The sequence below is a fragment of the Pyrgilauda ruficollis genome, unplaced genomic scaffold, assembly GCF_017590135.1.
Source record: "Pyrgilauda ruficollis isolate IOZ18807 unplaced genomic scaffold, ASM1759013v1 scaffold7, whole genome shotgun sequence".
NCBI classification, from domain to species: Eukaryota; Metazoa; Chordata; class Aves; order Passeriformes; family Passeridae; genus Pyrgilauda; species Pyrgilauda ruficollis.
The window spans coordinates 6267630-6290600 of record NW_024528821.1 but is presented as its reverse complement, the minus strand read 5'-3'; the positions used below and the strand labels follow the sequence as shown (position 1 = coordinate 6290600).

General features: G+C 40.7%; 1 protein-coding gene across 1 annotated transcript in view; it reads left to right on the top strand.

The window, feature by feature from the left end:
- Positions 1-2384: 2384 nt before the first annotated feature.
- The window catches only part of STK26 (serine/threonine kinase 26), a 30575-nt gene continuing 9988 nt past the window's right edge, over positions 2385-22971 (top strand). The window contains exons 1-3 of the mRNA XM_041485080.1: positions 2385-2641; positions 2747-2868; positions 17537-17767. Coding sequence (XP_041341014.1) covers positions 2827-2868; positions 17537-17767 — 273 coding nt within the window. The 5' untranslated portion in view covers positions 2385-2641; positions 2747-2826. The remainder of the gene's footprint in view (positions 2642-2746; positions 2869-17536; positions 17768-22971) is intronic.

Sequence of the window (22971 nt, the reverse complement as noted above, 5' to 3'; positions counted from 1 at the left end):
AGCTGCATGCAAGTCAGAAATGCATAAAAGGCCAAAAGTCTCAGTATATGGCCCCAAAATAGAAAGAATGGATTGGAATTAGTATTCTCTGGTATAAAATAAACAGAGAGAAAATATGTATAACATCAAGACAAGGCTGAGATAAACAGTTAGCAGGAATCTGGAGAGAAAAGGTAATATATGGACAGAAAGAGAAAAGCAAAGCCTCAGAACCAGAAGAGGAGCAGCAGGTCTGCAATGCAGCAGCAGCATGAAATAAAAATCATCCTATTTCATTTGTGAGGATTTTTTCAGGGCTTATGTTCTAAAGATTATTAAAAGGTAGCAGGAGAAGTGATTTAAGTATATTTGAGCAGAATGAATCAGGCAGGATTCAGAAGTACCATGAGTGAATATTCATTCATTTATTTGCTGAACCACTGTACATAATTAAGAAATATTTTTGTCAGTAGAAACCCTAATTTCTTTCCAGAGGTTTATTGATGGAAAACATTTTTGAATTTAAGTATATGGCATCAACTTTCAGAAAATACTTACATTAAACATTCCATGCATTAAAATGAACTCCAGGTAGGCTCATAAGTATTTTAGATGTATAACTATCACACAGAAGCCTTTTTAAGACATGCTATTTTTTAAAAAAGGGTGCAGAAGAAAGTAAATATTTTAGTAACAGTAAAGGATTAACAAACTGGCAAGTTGGAAAAAAAAATATTCCACCATGATCCACAAGCCCGTGTTTAACAAACATTACTGTTTGTTTTTTGGTTCTAACCACAGTGAATTAAGGATGGAAAGACTGCCTAACTTTGAAATTCTTGTCTTCAGCTTGTTTTACCTTAAACAGAGGTATTTTGTGTTCCTTGCCCAGTGCAACATTCCTCTGAGTCCTAAGGGAAGGAGACCGACTGCTGTCACATCCTTTCTGAAGGGACCCACCCTCTCAGCAGGATAGCTCTGGTATGGCCAGCAATCCAACACCTCCAGCTTACCTTTCTTTTTCTTGCCTTTTAGACCTAGAAACCTATGAATTTGAAGGAAGCCCTCACATACCCATGAGGATATTTGTGATGGATCCATGTGATTTCTATACTCTGGCTCAGAGGGCTGCTGGGGAAGAGCAGTGCCATAAAAGATGTCCGTTTGATCTTTGCTTTAGTAACTGGCAGAACTTACACGTATAGGAACATGAATCACACACACTAATGTGTGACTCATGCATGAATGGGAAAAAAGTCACTTCAAAACACTGTTATTTTCCCCTCTCCAGGCCCTGGTAGAATGTTGAGGCAGCCCACCTCACCAGGAAAGCAGGTGGTGGTGAAGGACAGGGGTATGTGTCGGGACAGCCCTGCAGCAGCCAGTGCAGGGTGGGCAGAGCTGGCCCAGGGTGGGCAGAGCTGGCCAAGGAGGGGAGAACCCCCGTGGTGAGCCAAGAAAGAGCCAACCACCCTGAACTGCGAGCTGAACCTCCAAAGACCAACTGGACCTGCCCTCACCACCTCCACCACAGCTGGCAGTCAGGAGCATCCCTGAGACAAGAAGACATCACCACTTTTGTCGCAAAAGCAAGTAAACCCCATCAAACATTCCCTTGGTTGTTTGTACCCTGTGTCTCCAGGGTGCAGGAGCCAGGGGTACAGGGGTGATGGGGACAGTGTCGCCAAGGAGCAGCGCTGTGACTGTGCAGGAGGGACCCCATGGCAGCACCCGAGGGGTCAGCACTGCTGCTGGTGAGGGTGCACCTTGCGTGCTGTGTCCAGTTCTGGGCCCCTCAGCTCAGGAAGGACATGGAGGTGCTGGAACGAGTCCAGAGAAGGGCAACAGAACTGAAGCACCTGGAGCACTGATGGGAGCCCTCGAGGGAGCTGGGGGTGCTTGCCCGGAGAAAAGGACGCTTAGGGAGGACCTTGCTGCTCTGTACAACTCCCCACAGGAGGCTGTAGCCAGGCGGGGGTCGGGCTCTTCTCCCGGGGAACCACAACAGGACAAGGGGATAAGATCTTAGCTGTGCCAGGGGAGGTTTAGGTTGGACATTAGAAAGAATTTCTTCACAGAAAGGGTGATTAGACATTGGAACAGGCAGTCCGGGGAGGTGGTGGAGTCGCGGTCCCTGGAGGTGTTTAAGACTGAACGTGGCACTCGGTGCCATGGTCTGGCTGACAAAGTGGTGCTGGGCCATCGGTTGGACTCGATGACCTCAGAGATCTTTACCAACCTATATGCTGGTGACTCTGTGACAGCGCGGGCAGCCGCAGTCCGGAGCCCGGGGCGCGCTGACGCTGAGGGGTCCCCGCGGCCCCTCCCCTCCCTCCGCCGTGCCCCGGTCCCGGCCCGCCCGGGGAGGCGGGCGCCGTGACGCCAGGGCCGTGCGGCGGCCCCGCCCCGCGAGGCCGGAGCCGAGACGGAAGCAGCCGCCGCACAGCAGCCGCCGCCTGCAGCCGGAGCCCGACATGGCGCTCTGAGCCAGCCCCGGCCGCGCCGAGAGCCGCCACCCCGGGGGGCCCCGAGCAGCCGCCCCCGCGCCGGGACCGGGGAGCGGGGCATGGGCAGGGCCGCTGCGGGGAGCCCGGCGGGCAGGGGACAGCGGCGCTAGCGACCCCCGCCCGCCCTTCGCGCAGCGCAGCCCCGCGGCCGCGAGGTGAGGAGCCGGCGGCGGGCGGGGGCCGGCGGGCAGGGCGGGGAGGGAAGGAGGGAGCGCGGCCCGCGCTGAAGCCGCCGCCTCCCCGCCGCTTTGTCCTTCCAGGCCCTGCCGCCGCCGCCCAGGAGAAAGAGGCCGAGATCGGGGAGCAGCGGGCGGCGCCCGCCCGGCCGCCGCAGCCCGCCATGGCCCACTCGCCCGTGGCGGTGCAAGTGCCCGGCATGCAGGTGAGCTCCGCACCGGGCCCAAAATGGAGGCGGCGGGCCCGGCCCCGGCTCCGGAAGCGGCGCTTGCGGCCCGCACCGGGCGGAGCCGCCGCCGGGGCGCGGGGGACCGCGGGTGGGCGAAGCGGAGCGGGGCCGCGGGGAGGCCGCGTTCGGGCTGGGGGGAGGCCGGGCCGGCCGCCTCGCCGGGGGAGCGAGGGAGGGAAGCAGGGCTGCTCCGAGGTAACGGGAGGCTTCGGGGGCCGCGTACCTGCAGCCCGGCGGAGGAGAAGGGATTCCTCTCCCTCCCTGCCTCCCTTTGTTCAGGGGTGGCCGCGCCGCATCCAGGAGCACGTAAGAGCCTCTAAAACTGATTAAAGGCGAAGTGAAGTTAATCGCAGGGTGTATGGGTGCGCTGTAAATGACAAACCAGGCGCGCTGGCAGGCGGACCTGCTGCAGGACTTCCCCACCACCCTGGCTCTGGGCCTGTAGTGCAGCTTCCCGGAGGACCTTGGGATTCATGGAAAGGTGGTATAGCCAGGTCTGGTGGGGACAGAGCACCGGGGAGCACAGCCTGTCAGAAACCTGCACCTCTCCTCGCCTGGGAATGAGGCCTAGTGTCGCTTTTGTATGTTTGTCTTACCTGCTTAGAAAACAAACATGTTGGTATGTTACTGACTTTCGTAGGAAAGGTGGAATACCTCTGACTCTTCATTCTTACTCCACTGGACAATCTGATACAAATTTAGCCAGAGATCTTTATTAGTGTAAAGGAGTTGAGAATCCAGCTCATTTCAGTGCCGATTTTTGTTTGTCAGACACTGGCAGCCCAGTCATTGTTTTGAGCATTCTCTTAACTTCTGGGATAGTCATACCTGTATAACATCAGAGTTTTTTTCACTTCAGATAATACAGAAACATTTATGATGCATCTCTGTGTGTGAGAGATACAGTAGAGAGTTCAGGAGGCTTCAGAACAAAAAGTTAATACAGCTCTTGGTCAGGTAATTTTATGACTTCTAGAAAGTGTAGAATTGATGTATAAACAGTAGTTATATATTTATGCCAGTTACAGTGCTATGGTTTAGTTTACCTTTCTCTTTTCTAATAATTTTTAGACTTTCTGAAATCTGTTAAATTATGGTCATTCACTGGCTTTCTGTTTCTATAAGAGGACACAAGGCACATCTTCTAAGCCTACTTTTTCCATTGTGTCAGAATAACTGTTGCATTAGAACATCCTGAAGAAATTTTGTGATAAAAGATTTAAAGGCTTTAGTCTGAGCTTCTTTAATTACAGCCTCTGGGCTTTCTAGTGTGTTTGTATTTGGGAAACTTCTGTTTCAACATTGTAGTTTGTCAATTTCCTATTTTTATATCTGCTTAATGTATTGCTGTCCTATTTTCTGTAACTGCCAACAGAAAGGGACCTTGAAATTAGTTAAGGTTCTGTTTTTTCATTGTTATACCAATAAACTTTATCCTAATAGCATCCTTATTCCCACTACTATCGTTATTAGTGTAACCCCAACATATATCAGTATATTAAAAACATTTTTTAAACTATTAGGTAAATCCAGATGCATAGAATTAAACCACAGGTTTTTTTCCTTGGGTTTTTTTTTTTTTTTTTTTTTTTTTAATGGAGATGATTACACAAGTCCTGAAACCCTCAGAATACAAAAGAAAAAAAAATAGAATTTGGTATGATGTTAATCTGCTCATCCTTCTTCTAGAAGAGTCATAATACAGAGTGTTTTAATTTAAAAAATAAACTGAAACCAACACAACAACTGCATGGCGGCCTGAGGTAGAAGAGTTGTTTCCTTTGGGCTTTTTTAACCTCTCTGGACTATACAGGCAGGATCATCTAAGTAGTGGTAAAAGTGTGCCTGCTTCTGCTCAGTGCTAAAGTAAATGTGTGGTGATTGATTGAAGAAGGAATAAACAGGTTCCTCTGTGATGCAAGATGTAATAGTTATGTTAAAATTATCACTGTGGGAAAGTGTAATGTCAAACCTCTCGTTTTGTAATCTGTGGAGGAAAGATTTTATTGACTATAACAGTTGGAAACTGAATTTGTCAGAGAATGTCACAAGCTTGAAGTTTTCAGCTTTATTGTCACTTTATGCTTTCCCTTACGTTTGATTATACAAAAAGTATCAAGAAAAATCCAGAAATAAACATGTTATGTAATTCACATACTCCAAAACCAAGGCTTAAGACAGTTTATCACCAAAGTATATCAGAAGCTTTTTTGACTCTTTTAAGATTTTTCATCTTATGAAGAGTCAGGTCCCCTTTAAAAAAAATATCAAACATGGAAAATTACAGAAAATCACACAGAGTTATTTTGGTGAACTTGGAGTCTGACTTTAGTCCCCTGGCAGCAATGGCAGACCCAGAGGTGGTATTATCTGTTGCCCTTATGAGTAGTTACAGAGCCATTTGTTTGTGTAGTGGTTACATTCTCTTTAACCTGTCTTGTGTCCCTAACAAAACCAAATTTTATACCTAACAATTCTTGCCTCTGCAACAACTTCCTAAACACATTCAATTTCCTTGCTCCTTTGGAAAGGCTCCACTTGATGCAGTTGTGCAGTGTTAGCTTAGCCAGCTGCCTAACTTCTAAGCCCATTCAGTAAGATCCAAGTACTCAGTGTGTGTATAACATGAGTGGTCTGAAGCTGAACATGATACGCCAAATCATGGCATTTTACACAGAATCCAAGATGAGATGGGAAATGGAAGGGATGGTGAGCACAGTTAAGGTGTCCTGGCTACAGGAAGCACAGTTTCCAGTGAGCTTGATTGTCAGGTTTGAGGTTTTATTCAGTAATGTCACAGTAACTTTGTTCCTTGGGATAAAAATATTCAAACTAGTTCTTAGTCTGGAATGCTTTGAGATCTCACAGTGAGAAACCTGTTCACCAGCACTGTCTTCCAGGAATCCAGTTGAACTCCTACAGAACATTTCTGGATACAGCTTGCAGGAAACACGTTGCCTGTGTCTTTGCCAGCCCAGGTGCTCAGAACAGCTGGAGTGAAGAAGGTGTTGGACCCCTTATTATTATTCCTGAGTGCTCTTGTATTGCCTGGCAGACAGAGTGCACAGTTCAGAGGCTTGTTTGTTTCAAGTGATCGGAACATTTCAAGGATGTTGTTTGAGATTGATGTGTTTCTGATGAACTTATGTTCCTGGCAGCATCTCACACAATGCTCCAAAACCCTTTACAAATAAAAGAGGTTGAAAACTGTTCACTTGCAAGTGAGTAACAATTAGGCTTTCTAAGGTGGACAGGCAGGCTACTTTTCAATATGTCAGCATTTAAATTTTCTGAAGTAGACTGTAAATTTGCTGGAGCATTACTCAAGTAATAAATGCCTTTTTTAGCTGGTGGAGTTTTAATGTATAAACTTACCCTTTTCCTATTCTAATTTGTCATGCAAAACTGTGTGAAATATTAATTTATTAACTGATGGAAATATTGATTATTCTCACTTATATTTTTTGTTAGTATGTGTGTCTTTGGAACCTGGTTTGGGGCTTTATGTCCCGTTATCTCTGCTATCCTACTCATCTAAACACTTTCTGTTTCCTTTCTCATGGCTTTGTTGATATCTCCTGATGCTGTATGACACTAGTTTTGAGCACAGCCAGAAAGGTTGTTTAGAGCTGCTCTCCATCTGTTTTTGCTGGCATTCAGGGTATCTTGCAATAAAGAACCTAACTTCCTCTAAAAGTGTAGCAGCCAGGAGCATGTGACCTGTCAGGCAGTGTACTCTGATTCACAATTGAAGGATTGCTTGATTAAATGAAAACTTGGATGTCAAGGTGAGCTTTGCTCTCTGTGCTGCTGGTTAACAGAGTGGCCGTAGGGCGGCCTGAGCCTGGCAGCTGGAGAGTCCCTCCCTGCAGGCTGCTCAGGGGCAGATCACTTAATGCCTAGCTGGGTGAGTAGAGAAAGATGAGACGTAGTGTTTAATTTGTTAAGTGGTCTTTTTCATAGCCCTAGAAAAAAACCCACATTTTCTCTTAACTTAGTGCACGTCTAGAAATGTGTGGTACCTAGAGCTAGTCTGGGAGTGTGTCAGATTTCTAGTAAACCTTATGCACTGAACTTAAAAAGAGTATGGCTTCTGTTAAGAGTAACCAGTCTGTTGTTGTAAAATACTTAAATGTTTAGAAAGTGCATGTTAGAGAAACTTAAACCTTTGAAGAAAGATGAATTCAAGGTTCTTTTCATTTATTCCTCTCCTAGGAACTGAGCTGTATCCAGATGCTTCTACAGCAAATTTGAAAAGCCTTTAAACTTTTACTACTGAGAAATATGTCTTACCTAAGGAAAACTGGAAAGTCTAGCACTTGTTGGACCCCAGGAGACTTCCCCAGTGCCTAGAAAACTGATGTATTATGATTAAGTTGATGTGGACTGTGGTGTTTTTTTCCAGTTTCAGGTCCTTGATTGGTACTTTGAGCTGTGGTGCAGGTAGACAATATTTTAAGCCATATGGAGAGCAAGACTCTTTTCTGTTTGAAGCAGTTGTTTCTTTCCTGTTGTGCAGGGCCTGCAAGCTCTATTGTATCTAATAGTAGATTCCTAAATCAGCTCAGGCTGTATTAGCTGAACTTGGTTTTTCCCTCTTATGCCTCATGATAAGTTACTCTGGTGGCAAGAAAAGTGTGGCTGGCTCAGTCATCCTTGTAATGTCGTACTAGTGTCAAAGGAGGAGAGTAGACAGAGCTCTGAAAAGTGTTCAGTACATGGGAGCTGTGCAGGTATAATCACCTGGAATTCAGCAGATGCTTTTGTCAGGGTTAAAAGAAAAAGTCCAGTCCTGTTGTAGTATTTTCTGTGCAAACTTTACAGTTTTATAGACACATTGAGTGCTTTGACTTGGAATTCAGAGGCAAACCAGCTGAAGCTGCAGAGAGCACATAAACCAGCTCACCTCAATCTCTGTGCTGTTCTGTACCATCATACACTGTCAGTTTTGGGCAGAGAGTAATATTCCCCCAAAGGTAAAAACATTACATCTGAAATTAGAGTTCTAACTTTTAAAAATATATAATTGTTATTTTCTTCTGATTTTAAGATTGAATATATTTGCAGTGGCTGTTTTTGAATTCCAGTGTCTCAGCTTTACAAGTCCTTATGAAAGCTTTGTCTTGCTTTTCTCCTTTTTCTCCAAAAAGAGAACATATAGCAAGCAATAGTTCAGTAATATATTGCAATTTTTTATTTAGGTACATATTTTGAGGGGAGGAATGTTTCTTTCTGTACAGAAACTCGGTGGTACACCAGGAGGCATATATATGACTGAGTGTGCCTCTGCAGCAGCATTTGTCCTATGATACCTGTGAAATGTATTGGTGAAGATAGACAAAAGTAGTAGCCCCAGCTTTCAGTCATCTATAAAAGTGAAAGATTGAATTTTAAAACCAGTAGTAAAAGTACCACTTTTCTCTTTAGTGACTGTCTTCAGATTTAGAAGTTGTGAAATTTGGAAAATTATAAGATATTGTTGTTTTGCCTTTCATTTATTCTTAGGGACTGAATTTAATAATTGACAGAAGCGTTTAGAAATGTGTTTTGGGAAGATGAGATTGGAAATGAATGGTACCAATGAAAGTTGGTTTTGAAGTGCTTCTGTGATAAATATTTTTTGTCATGCTGTAATGTCTGTTTGTATGGTGTCTTCAAAGCAATAGTTGGTGAGGTATCTATTGTGTCAGGAGTCACTGTTCCAATTGCTGCTATTTCTCTTTTACAATAATTGGAAAGAAAATTCCTTCCTAATACTGCCTCACCAGCATTTATTTAAAGAACTGTCATTTGTTCTTTAAACTTCTTGCAGTTCTTCTGGAACATGTCTGTTCTGCTGATTAGGTGAGGATCACTGAGCACACTCCTTAGCTCTGAAGGAGAAGTTTAAATCTCCTGGGAAGGATGCCCACCTGGTGATATTCACTGAAATCTCTGCCACAGGATTGCTAACCAAATAGACTTGGCAAAAAGAACTGAATCAGAGAAATTAATACAGGTACTGACAAGGTAGCAGTAACTTGCTGGTCTCATTCTTCTTCATATTTTGTGCATGTGTTTTTGCAGAGATGGGATATATTGATTAGGTCCATAGCTAAAGAGAGAGCATGGCTCCAACTTAGTTCCTTCTTCATAGGGAGAACTTTGAAGCACTGCACAAAACTGCGGTTTTTGGAAGTGTGTATCCAAGTTTGTGTTGCTGAAATCTGGATGGTCTTGATTGAGGCAGCATATCTGAAGAAATTTTCTGACAGGGTCTGTCATGATTCTGCATAAATTCTCTGCATCAGTGAAGGAAAAAAATGAATGAGAAATGTGCAGAAATCTGCAGGTTTCACACTTGAGCCTTGGAAGGGAGAGTGAGAGCCCAGAGTGGCTTCACTGTTTACATGAGCCAGAATTCAAGAACCATGTGTTCAGTCCTGGAGAATGGAGGTTTTTTTCCTGTTTCCTCCCGCTCCCCAATCATTTGCAGGCTTTCCTCTCAACAGGATACTGTTAAATTTTCTGAATATCTGAATAATGTTGACTGGGGGAGGATCAGAGGGTGTCTGTGCTTTGCTGGATGTTGAGTTGTGTTTCAGTGGAGCCTTCTATGTTGAGAGCTGAATGCAGAATAATTAAAACGTTGTACAACTTGAAGCGACCATGAGTGTTGTAGCATGCCTAAATGTAAAACACTGAGTAAAAAGATTGAATTTCTGTTGATGTAGATCAGTTAAAACCATAGAGAATTATGAGGGGAGCAAAATGTTCTTGCTGTTGATCTCTCACCTAGGAAGGTGTCATCTGGCAGCTGGTCATAGCAAGAACATTTTCACATTCCTGCACAGCTTTATTCTAGCCTAGTTGGCAAGAAGAATCTGATTCTTTTTTTTTTTTTTTCTCCAGGGTGTTTCTTTTCCTCCCCTCCTCCTTCCCCTTGCCTTTTATGTAATGAGATGCTTTGCCATGCTATGAATGAGCTGCAAAGTAATTGAAAAAGGAGTTTCCTGAAACGGGCAGGTTGGTTCTGGCAGCAGAGGTTTCTTTCTTTACAGCTCATTTTGGAGTGGTATTTCTGGTTTTTCCTTGTGTGCTTTTTGTAGCTTCAGGTCCAGTATCATTGATATGATCAAGGGCCAGTGTTCAAGAAGAAAGTAAAGCTTTCAATCTTGTGGTCCTCTAGCCTTAGGGGAGAGGACAGAAGCTGTAGGATTCTAGCAGATTGGTGTTTGCCTTCCTTTCTCCAATCTCTCCTTTCTCCAAATGGTCCCTCCCCAAATGAGAGGAACAATGATAGCCTCTAAGTATGGGGTCCCACTTGGGGTGCATTGCAGGCAGTCACTGTGCCTGGAGCCTTATCTGTGGTAACTGAACTTGTGGCCTGCTCTTCTTTAACCCACCCACACTGTGGTTTGGAGCCATCCTTTTTCAACTAGTGTGTTTGTGCCTCACTTTAATTTTGTTTGGCCTGAAAATAAGTAATGACTTCTTCAGTGGAGAGATTTAGCAAAAGTACTAATGTGTGTCATACTTGAGGTCTTTTTGCTACTTTTTAGTTTATGGATTGGCAAGTAAAAAATCTGTATTTTGTTGCTATTTGTGTTCTAGCTGGGTTGTAGTATAATTCTAATCTTATTTACAGGAGGAAGGTCTGTGTATCAAGTCCTTACACAGGAAATGCTAAAATGGCTTCTAGAGTGAGAAGACTTGTCAAATTTATGTAACAGTTGCCACTTAGCTGTATTTAAATACTAGGAAAATGGTTGAAATGCTGTGGTGACATAGGTTATTGCTGGCAGAGTTCTGACACGTTTACTCCTTTAAATGGGTGTGGCGAAAATAAAAAAAAATTGTTTGTGTACTGATAAGCAGGCTGGTGCTGAAAGGAAAGGCACACTGCTAAAAGTAGGCTGCAGCCCATAAATGGTTATTTTTCCATATTGCTATTAGATGTGGCCTTTGAAACCTCTCTGCAGAGTACATTTTTCAAATCAGTTCTTTAAATGGAGAAGTTACAAGTGTTCTTAAGCAAGGAGAAATTGCAGTAGTCCTTTATGTTCTGGCTTCTGATTCAGGTTAGTTCGTTGAGGTGGGTTGGTTACTCATTCAGCAGTCACTTGTCCTGCACTGTTCAACAGAGAAAATGAAACTTGTAAAAGATCAGATTATTGAACTCTTACTAAATGCAGAACAGAGTTAGTTGATACACTGGGACACCAGAACTTGTTGATATCTTGAGCTGATTTCTCTCTCCATTTCAGGATGTCCATGCTTCTAGATAGAAAACATTCAACCACTCACATCTTTTTGAAAGCATAGTAAAGACTCAATCATGTAATTTGTGTGTCCCCCCCACCTTAATTTCTCTGATTTTTTTAATAGGCTGTGCTCCTCAGAGATGTTAACAGACTGGAGATTATGCAGCTGTATGCAGTGGTTTGAGGGCATTTAAAAATATACTAGATAGTTAAAAGGCATTGATACATAGCATAGCAGCCAAGTGGGACTCTATTTGAACTGTAGGATGTGTAGGATATCAGTTATGGAGAAACTCACTGTCATGGGAAATTTCTCTTTCTTTCCTTTCCTCTGTGCAGAGTGCTCTTTATAAATAATTGGTGTAAATTTTTAAAATTGCCTTGTGTGAAAGAGCTAATCTTTGCAACATATGGTATTAGTCTTTTTTTTGTGCTTATTTATGCTTTTTCCTAAGCTGCTTTATGTTGTGTGAAAGAAAAGCTAAGAATAGAGGAAGTGAGTTCAGTGGTTTCCATTTCCAGCATAACGTACAGTTGACAGCTCGCATCTGCCACAGGTCAGAGGTGGTTTGAATATGAAGGTAGTTCTTTCCTTAAAAATCTGACAATAGGTGGATTTAAATGCTGATTTTAGAGTTTTGATAATCATGGAAATTCTCAAGCAGCTTGCCTTATGGCTGACAAACATGGCTAAAACAAAGCCACATACATTTTTGCTTGCTGTTTTTGCTTTTATATGAAGTTCCCTAGGTTCTCACTAAAAATAGCAATGAGTCTTGGCCTTGTCAGATAAGAGAGATGTTTCATAAAGGGTGTAACGGAGATCAGGTCCCATTTAAGGACAGCAAAACCCAGATCTAGTTTTTATTACCCACTGAGTAGAAAAACTCATAGATAATGTAAAAATTTGATAAAATCAATTGTTTTGTTGTTAAAGTAATATTCTATGCATATGTATTACACAGTTCCAGTAAATATAATCAAATCCTGATATCTTAGTCTTGAACAGGACTACAGGGCAACATCAAAGTTTATTTACATGCCAAAATAGCTGAAAAAAGCGTGTATGGGTTCAAAATGAAGAAAAAGAGATGTCTACAGGTTCTACCCTTGTCTTGAATGTCAGCAGGTTCATTTTTTCTTACTCTTTTTAAGTAATAATGGATCTGCACCTGTGCCTTCATTAACTTCAAACTATTTAAATTTTTATGTATACACACACACATACATGCCTATGGCACAGTTTCTGTGAGTTACTTCCTTATGCAAGTAAAATATGAAAATATATATAATTTATGTGAATAAATATTGTTACATGTTTTAATATGCATGGTGTATAATTAGTGTGTGTATATGTGTGTATATATATAAATATATATATATATTAAAAAAAATCTGAAACTACATGCAGATAGTGTATGGCAAGAGATAAAGAAGACTTATCTGTTGATTAACACATTACTCTTAAGAAGTACTGTAGCCTATCAGGTTTGTCAATCTTACTCCCTCTTAATTTTATTTTTGGGGGGGTCTGAACAGAATAAAAATTTAAGAGGTGCTTTATTATCTGAGAATTGGTAAATGCCTGCAAATGGAATTGCTTGACATGACAGTCTTATTAAACACAGGTAATTCTGATGGCTTCCAAAGATACCAGGACCTGTTAGCTGCTATAGTAGTGTGTGCTTGAAAAACATGAGTAAACACTCTATGGGCTTCTCTTACCAACCTTTTATAAAATCCTTTGAACTAATTATTATGTCTTTATTTAATGCATATTTGGGTAATGTCGGTGTAAGTGTAGGTGTGCTACTCTGTAGCAGTGCTACAATTCCAAGGGAATGTCTATTCCAGATAAAGCCTGGGAGATGCTTGAAAGTCCTCATAGTGTAACAGCATTTCTCAGTCAGGTTTTGGAAATACTGTTAATAAAAGAGGATATATGTTCTCACACTGACAGACTACTTAGAAGAAATCTCACAGGACTGTGATCTGGACACAGCCTGTTTCTTTTAATTTGGTCTGTGTCATTAGATTTCTGTATCATCTTGGAATTTACATATTCAGTATGTTTTAAGTTTGTTTTACAGGAAAAATTCAGAATTTGAAGAACAGGTACATGACAGGGTCAGAGGTTAAAAGGTGAGTCAGCAAGTCAGTCTTGTAGCAGAACACAGCCAGGACATTGCTTCAGAAACATGTGTTTATTGGAATCAAAGGAAAACGGTTATATAAGCCAGATTGGCAGAATGCTTGACACAACAACTGGCAAAAATTATGTTAAAAAAATGCTGGCAAAAATGGTGCTATAGTGTATTTTATTTGGGGCTTCTGAGCAGGTGGCCAGGCTGGATAACCTCCCGAGGTCCTTTTGGAGCCAGATTGTGTGACTTTGTGTGTGCATACAGATGTGTATAAACACATACAGTGATGGCACAAAGTTGAATAAGAGAGGAGGAGAGATTTCCTGAAGGCCCCAGGCTGTGTGGCTGTGCTGGGCTGGTGGAATGGTGCACTTGGAAACAGTGCAGAGGGTGTAGAGAGGGCTTGTGTTGTCATGCTCGTGCTGGTGCTCTTAGTCACACTGGCAGGATGGAGCTGCCATGTGGATGTGCCTGTGCTTGTCGTGCTTGTTGCTGCTTTTGTCTGGAACTGGGCTTAGGGAGGGAAAGAGCAATCCATTCTCTGCATGATTTGTCCACTTATAGGTATTATCTTTGGAGAGGTGATGATAGAGTCCATGTACTGTCTATTGTGTTGTTGCCATCTGCTGCCCAACAGACATGGCTTCCCATGGAAACCAATATTTATTTAAAAAAAGAATACCGGTTATTTGTGCATGCATCTTTCAAAGCTTTTTTCCATTTCAGTGAAAAATTTGTGAAACAACAAGGAATAACAATGGGTGTATTTGCTCAGGAGTGTTAATAGTGTTAAAAATCTTAATTTCTACCATATTAGAAGTTTAGCTGGCAGCTGTGTTGCAAAAATATGTTGGTATGTACTGAGGATATGTACACACACATATACACTTCTATTTGTATAAAATATGTCTCCATCCTTTTCTGTACATTTGTTTATGGAGCAGTCTTTTAAAGTTTTGTTTTGTTTTCCTTAGTTACAGAAAAACATTCCTGTAGAACAGTAAGCTTAAAGACAAGGAAATTTAAGAAAGGTAAAAGCAAATCTGTTTCAAAATGCAGTCTTTGTTCTCAGGCAATGTTTTAAGTTATGTAGTGTTACAAGTTTGAAGTCTTTCCAAAGGACATCTCTATATTAGCTGTAGTTGGTTGGAAGTATTTGTCCTTATCCTGGAGTGTCCTACAGTCCCTTGTCAGCCTTGGTGAGTAACAGAAGCTGTAAAGCTGACTTTGCTTGCTGTGAGAGGATTTTCTGAGAATAGAAAGATGTGACTGTTTCCTCAAGTAGTCCTGCACAGTTTGTTCTCCTCTGATGCCCCTCTGTTCCACCTCCTCCTCCCAGGGATATGTACATGGAGTTCTGCAGCACTGGGAAGTCCAGCCGTGACTGATCTTCCTGTACTCCAGCGCTCACACATAATGGCATCAGGAGCTGTTGGAAGATAAAATAGCCTTTAAAGTTCTGATTCACCTGAAGTAGCTTGGGGGAGGGAATTTGTAGGCCTGGTTTGTTCTGTTTGTGGTGGTTAAGTAGGTGTATAGGATGGAGTGATGTGCTTTTCTGCTGAGGAGCCCAGAGGAGTTTTCTGCTTAAGGTTTCTCCCCCAGCAAAATCCAAGTGTTGCCCTGTGAGGTGATCAGACATTTATGAAAGGCTGTATTAGCTGAGCATGTCTGTTATTAAATTGTTTTTCTTTTATCTGACTGGAAGAGCTTAACAGGTTTAATTTCAAATCAACAATACCTATTGGAATGAATGACTCCTGAAATCCCAGATTCCAAATATGTCTTAAATTGAAGCTAGGTTTTGTGAAGATGAGTATTTAAGCATCAATAAAAAGTTTTGCCAGTCATCTCTCTTGTTTCTTGGAAGTGTGTGTCTTGGTTTATTGTAAATTGAGAACTATTGGTTAATTATTCCTTATTGTAACTAATGCAGTTGAGAAATGATTCCAGGCTAGAAATGACACTTTGGCATCTCACAGGCATCTGCCAGGGAAAGGCTGGGTGGCAGTCACTGTTGTTTTTGCCACACCTGTCCCTACAATAATTTTTTGGAGCACACCTGAAAATAGATTTTAAATTTAGATTTTTTTAAAAAAATTCTTTTTACTCTTAGCAATGAAATGATGGCTGGAGCTGGTGCAGTAGCACAGTACATGTGTTTGTCTTCAGACAGTCTCTAGATTTACTGCTACTCTGTGACCATTTTAACCGAAACCTTTATGAGCACCTTGTACAATAATGTGTTTGTCTTCAGACAGTCTCAAGATTTACTGCTACTCTGTGACCATTTTAACCGAAACCTTTATGAGCACCTGAAGGCTTCAGTCATTTTCTTTCCCAGTATAACAAAATTAGTTCTTCTAAGTTTCAGACCAAATAGGTTCTTCCTTTTTTTTTTTCATTTGCTTTGATTGTGTAGTGTATTTTTTCATCTTTTAAGTCTTTCACTGTCTCTTATAAACAGAAGAAAATACATTTTTTTTTGTTTAACTATTTCTAAGAATTCTTTTTAATGGAGCAGAGTAGCAGTGAGCTCATTATAGACAAAAGGGAAATTCCTCATTCCACAGCTGCTTAGGAGCATCCCTGTGTCTTGTCTGCTTGCAAAATCTAGACATCTTACCTCCACAAATCAGTATGAATCTGCTGTTCTAATTCATTTTCCTTGCTCTTGTGATAGCAGAAATAACAGCTTGGTATATATGAGCAGTGAACTGATTCAGCTGAAAACAAACCTGAAAAATCATATGGTTAACTCTTAGCTAAATCTGTTTCCTGATTCATTTCACTATATTGTGGAATAAATTCTGGTTCTGGGCAAAGGGCAGAGGCAGCAGTAAGGGCCCAGATGTAAGAAAATGGGTCTGTCCATTTTGGACTAGCTTAAAGTACTAATGCATTTTTTTTCCCAGTAAAGATTTTTCTCAGGAATTTGCAAGAACACCAATGTAAAGTTATTTTCTGAAGTTTCATGTTGATACTTGAGTATTTGGTTGTGTAGGGTAATCTGTGCTTTAGGTTAAATGTCTGCTTTTGCCAGACCTGCCGCTTCTTTTGCTGGTTCTGACTTTTGGAATGTTAGAGAGATGCAGGGCAAAGCATTTCTTCCATATTTTCACAATTTCTTACTGAATTAGAGGGCCTTTTTCTGGCAGGGATGTTTCTTTATTCAACACTGATTCGTGCAGTCAGTTGTCTAGTTCTGGTAGCAGTAAGGTGTTTAATGCGGTTGCTCTGCAAAGCATGGGCTGTTCTGTTCTTTTGGTGTGTCTGTCTGACCTCTTGAAAACATTTCTCTGTAAACTTTTGTACTCTGATCTCAAGTTCTGTGATGTTAGACTGTGGACTGTGTTATGTCCTTCAAAAGCCAGTGCTCTGATGTTGGGTTATGCAAGGTTCTCTAAGCAGTTACATGGCATGCTTTATCTTGAAAGGAAAATGAGAGTTTGCTTCCTTTTTGTTGCCCTCCTGACTACTTGTCTACTAAGAAGTCTACTTGACTAAGAAATTTAAAATATTTTTATAATAACCAGTCTGGTGATTTTAAGAGTAGTTATTCAGCAGAGATTCCAAACCAGCAGTGTCCTCAGCAGTACTCTGCTCCCCTCTCTGAGGCACGTGTGGTGATTCCAGCCAGTTCCAAGCAGTGCCACAGGTCCAGCACTCCATGACAGCTTCTCATTCCTTGCTGAACACCTCTCAGTCCCTTTGGCTCATCTTTCTGTCAGCCCTTTTAACTGCCCCAAAGACACCTGGTCTCGCCTGATCTCGGGCTCTGGCAGTCATGCCATCCTCTCCTGGGCACCCCTCACTGTGTTACGTGTCAGGGAGCTGTGCCTGCCCCAGGCTCTTGGCCAGGTGGGAAGCCCAGCCTTTTCTGCCTGGGTGATGTTGGTGGTGGTCCTGTGCCAGTAATTGCATTCCCCAGTCTCCTGAATTCCTGCACAGCCAGGATTAATGTCCAGAACAGCTCTATTCTTTAAAGGGTGGTTATGTGAGGAAGTGAAATGAGGTTTGTACCTGACTCCCTCCCTGGTAAGGCTCACTTACCTTTGACAGAATTGCATAATGTATGTTCTGTAAGTAATAGCTGAATTAGAAATTAGAGTGTAGGAAATAAATTTACCTGATGCAACCCTTGTGGTGATGGTAAATCAGGATGGCGTGCTTCTTGGGGAGTAATGAGGGCTAATAACTTGGAATTAAATTAGGCAACTCATGTGTCTTTTTTCCCCTTTTTTTTTCTTTTTCTAGAACCACAGAGCAGACCCAGAAGAACTCTTCACAAAATTGGAACGCATTGGGAAAGGCTCCTTTGGTGAGGTCTTCAAAGGAATTGATAATCGGACACAGCAAGTGGTTGCCATAAAAATCATAGACCTTGAGGAAGCAGAAGATGAAATAGAAGATATACAGCAAGAGATAACTGTTTTAAGTCAGTGTGATAGTCCTTATGTAACAAAATACTATGGATCATATTTAAAGGTAATGTATAATATTGCACAGTGATTTGCTGGAATGCTGCTAGGAAAATCATCTAAAATTAAGGAAGATTTATCATGCCAACTTGGCACTTTTAGTAGGTTTTTATTTTTCTTTGAACAGAGTTTTTCACTTCATTTTTCTCTTTTTGCTGCTTGCTCTTTGGGCCTGGAATTTGCACAAAATGGCTAAAGAATGAACAGAGTTGATAAAGGATTATTTTTTCCATTGCTTTTGGGCCTTGGTTTTCTCTTCTCCCTCCACAATCCCTAGCACAATTTTGTGGCCTTTCTGAGCAAAAGAAATACACCTTCATAGTTCCAGAAGCAAAAGCTGTTCCTGGTGTGGAAAGAAAGCCTGCATCATGTAAAATGTGTTGGCAGTTACGCAGCTTAGTAGGCCTGAGACAAAGTAACACTGACATCAGCAAGTTATGTAACCACTGTGTGAAGTGTTATCTAAGGCATAATTTAACAAACAAACAAAAAAGAAAACCTACAGAAAACCAAAATGTTGATGAACTTTTCACCTGAAATACTGCTTAAATGTTTTGCGCTGCTGACGTATTTTAGGTGACTTTTAAAAAATCCCTGAAAACATTTAATGTAAGCTGAAGTTTTAGTGATAGTTCAAAGTATATTAAGTATCTGGGAGGAGTTATTTGCTTGTATTTGAGTTCTTTGTTGGTTTCTGTTTGTTTGCTTCAGTTTGGAAGGTTTTTCTGGTTGGTTCTGTTTTTTGGTGCTTGGTCTCCCCCTCAGCATTTCTGCTTTCCTAAGGTATAGTGGGGTTTTGTACATTTTAGAGACAGATTTCTGATAAGTGTTCTCTGTCTCACACTTGTGCTGTATCTTTCAGTGATACATAAAAGTATTTGCAGAATTTTAGTAATATTCTTTGTAGATTTTGCTTTTTTCCATTTAAATTGGAAAAGTATTCAATTTTTGTATTTTAATACTAAATACGAAGTTATTTTTCCAATATTTCCAATATGTTTAGTACATGCCAAATACTAACTTATCATTTTGGCTGATGTAAGACACCTGTAGTGGCTTTGCTGTTTACTGTGGGTTCTTCACCCTGAGTAAACATACAAATTGCCATTGATAACCCATTTTTGCTTCTCTTTATTGGGCTCAATCAGTGGGATTTTTATTTTGTTTGTGAACAAGTAATAAATATCTGAGAAGTAGGATTTTTCTACCATCACAGCGTATTAGAACAAGCAGGTTCATCTCAAGATAATTTTAAGTTCAATTAGGAAGGTTCCCCTGGAGCAGTGCACAAATGGTGCTGCAGATCCAGACATGATCAGTCTTTTTTACAGTCCTTTATTTTCTGTGATGAGCTAAGTCCTGAATTCTATTCTCCTGCATATCCATCATTTCAGCTTTGTGCTGTAAAAGCCCAGTTGTTTGCCCTGAAGTACAAACAGGTCAAAATAAGTCTTGGAAAGTGTTTTTACATGTCAGTGTTTTTGCTTGGAAAAGTGTTTTGTGAAATCTCAGAACTGAACAGTGATTTCAGCAGCTATGAATGGAGGAATTATACTTTGATTGGGTGGGGATTTATTTTGTTTGTTCTTTGTTTTCTCAGAGGTGGGGGGTGGAAAAAGCTTTATAAGGTACGGATTGGATAGGGAAAGAAAATAGTCTTATCATTATTTACAGCAATATAGGTGTGGAAAGTAAAGTCTAGGTATTCTGTCAATGCTATACAGCTTTTAAATTGTGCTGAGGTTTTTTTTTTTTAATTTTAAAAAAATTCTTGGCAAATGTAGGAACATGTTAATGCAGCAGTGCTCTCCTCACCAATATGTGAGTTCTTTCCATTTCTCTTCTAAATGGATACATTCTGAAAGATTAATGCTGATCTCTTGTTTACTTTTCACACTTGGAAAGTTTTTGGAGAAGGAAGATTTCTGTGCACGGAGTTTGGGGAGGTGTTTGTGGAATTTTGGTTACTTTCTCATTCATTTAAGAAATTCCTCTTTAAAAAAAAAAACAAACAACAACAAAAAAGGTAAAAAAATTGTTCACAGGAGTGTCTTCCATCCCAGAGTAGCATAATAGGCAATTCTGCTGCTTGCTGTTCCCCAAGTAAATGAATAAAAATGTCCACAAATAAATGAATACCTTTAATTCTGTAATTAAAAATAAATAAAGCAACTTTTAAAGTAGTATCTTCTGACTAAATTGTTCTTAGACTAGAGTAATCCCTGGTTGCTAGTTCAAGATATTTCAGCTTGAGACTCCTCAGGGGAAAGAGGGTATTGGCTTTGTTCAGTGTGCAAATAATCTTTTATTCTGCCTTTTCATTTTAGTAATAGCAGGTATTTTGATAGTTGTGTCTCTACTTTGTGTTTGTTTGCTTATTAATCTAGCTGTGAACTTTTTATTAGCTGTTTCTTTGAGAGTGGCTGTCAGCCTCATTGTTAAGCTGTGTAGTACTTCATTCAGGATTTAATTTTTCTATACACTGTAAGTATGTCTTTGAAACAATGAAATGGGTACAGTTGTATTCCAAATTACTGTATAATTTAAAGTTAAAGAATACTGAGGTTAAATTCTGAAAAGTAAGACATCTTATTTCTTACAAAGCCAAGTCCTAGGCTGCAGAGGTCAGACACAGTTTGCCATGGATATAACTAGTGTGAAGTTCACATTCATAATGGTCCCAAATGTTTATTCCTGGATACTTCAATTTATGTATAAAGGTCACTGAAAAATTCCTAGAAATACTTTTTAAAGATAATGGTTAAAAAGAGCATAAGGTAAATAAAAGGTATTTCAAATTTGAAGATACTTTTTTTTTCTTTTGCATCTTTATTTACAGGCAAACAAAACAGTTGAACCAGTATGCTGTGTTTCAGATCATGCTTTATGAGCTAGAAATAGTTTACTAAAGTGTATTAATCATACATGTAGCTGTCTCTGAAGCTGTAGAAATATCATTAGAAATGTTTGTAGTTTTACACTGTTCAAAGAGTCTTAGTATTTTCCTGACTAAATACCAAGGCAAACCCTCAGTGCAAATGCATTTAGGTTGCCTACAGCACTTACTGATACTTCTCTAGTTCAGTAATCTAGATCTGTCTTTAAATTTTATAGTTTCTACTTTGAAGAAATCACTGCTGAGACCATGTGTTGGCTTAAAGTTTATCATGTAAGCCACAATTCATCCAGTTGAACTGTAATGGAACATCTTCTGTTGTAGCCTACTCTTTTTTAATCAGTTTCAACTAAGCTTAGAGTAAGCAGATTGTTCTTGTCTTCATTTTGTAGTTTTTGAGTTTTCCCTCTGGCAAAGTAGTTGATAACTAAAAGTTATTACAACTAAAACATGGAAGAAGAGATGTAATTGTGAGGGGGTTCTAATTGCAAACATTTCAGATGAGAGATTTTTTTCTTTTTACCATTTATAAAGTCTGTTCTGCACGTTCTGTATCTTGACAATTTCTTTGCACTTCAGGATGCAGAGGCAGCCTTGTGGCTGATGGAGATGGAGTCCCAGGGAGCCTGGGGCTTGCCAGCTGCATGCAGGCTCTCCCACATGCCCCTGCTGCTGAAAGGCAGAAAGGAAGAGTGTCTTTATTTCAATTACTTGACTTACTAACTTGAGACATTCTGCAGCCTAGCTGTTCATTAGCTACAGCTTGTATATCCCACCTGTAAATGTGATTTTAAAAGTATGGACAGTCCTTTAATAGTTTTCCTAGCAGTGCAATGTTACTTGTCTGTTACCAGGTTATTTTAGTCTTGACAAACCTTATCATTGATACAAGATGGCAAAGTCTGTTTCCTTAAGTTCTTGAGGTTCTTGTGATGAAGTTGATGCCAGTTATTGTGACACAGAAAGGTACAAAAGCCCCCTGTCATGGTAATGTGGGATATCTTGAGGTTCAATTGGGAGTTTCCCATTGAATTAACCTTAAAGCTTAGGTATTAGTAATTTTTTCCTAAGTTTTCCTTGGGTGTCTGGCAAGATCAGTAGTGTTATCTAAACATACTGGTAGGTGATGTGCAAGCATATATACAGTCAGAGAATGCACCTTAATAAACACATTTGTGTACAATAATAAAATGTTTTACCTTTATATCATGACTTTCCCTAATTTGGGTAGAATCATACAAGCTTCAGCTGTATTGCAACTTTTGTGGCTGTAAGGTAATTTAAATTCTGATGGAGGTATTTATAGGTATTTGTAGCTATTTCATATTTGTAGAAGGTCAGGATCTAAATTTTTCTCCTCGTCCCCTATTGCACTTGGATTTGAGTTAACATCTCAATAAATAAACCATTGGGTGTGGAGGGTCCCCTCGATAAGTTAGGCTAGATAGCTGAAATGAGTGTTTTCCTCCAGCTTAATGGCTTGTCAAAATGCATTCCTCCCCTACCAGTTCAGGCAAGAAAAAGATTAAAAGTTACCGTAGTTCTGGCATGTTGTGGTTACACAAATTTGGAAAGTGCACTTGATGAAGTGCTTCAGCTGGACCTTCCAACAGTACCATAGAGATAAATCTCTTGATGACTGGAATTTCATGACTGTTTTCCTTATTTGTGCCATTTAGACCAAGGCTTTCCATATCCAGCCTTGTAACTGTTACAGGCACCTGAGCTTGCTCTTTTCTTTTGCAATTGAAACAAACCTGAAGTTATTCTCAGCTTTTCAGATTCGAATATTGAGAAATCCTACAGTGACATCCAAGGACTTCCATCAGAATTGTGCAGCACTTTGTGCAGCCAAGCTTTGAGACAATCTGAAGATACTGGTTGTTCTGCCCTGTCTATTTATACTTGGCTGACAGAAAATAGCTAGGAAAAAGGTTGTTCATGCCTGGCTAGAAAATACCCACACCCGATTACAGTGGATAGTAGCAATTTCTTTGAGACATTGTTTGAGAAACAGTACTTACTCATTTTCACCCTGTACTGTTTTCAAGTAATAGTCAAATTCTCCAAACATGTCTGGTAACCACAATGTTTGCCTTGAACAGGAGTTCCATGCAGGTCTTCTGAGCGGACAAAGTTGGGCTTTATAAAAACTGCTAAAATTAGCCAGCCCTTCCCTGCTGAGATCATAATATTGGAATAGATTCTCATAAATGGTGTGGTTTTTAAATTTAGTATAAATCTAATAGAGCACACTTTGTTAGGATGATTGGATGTGGTGCTTTCAGAAACTGCACCTTTGTTTGCTTGCTGAG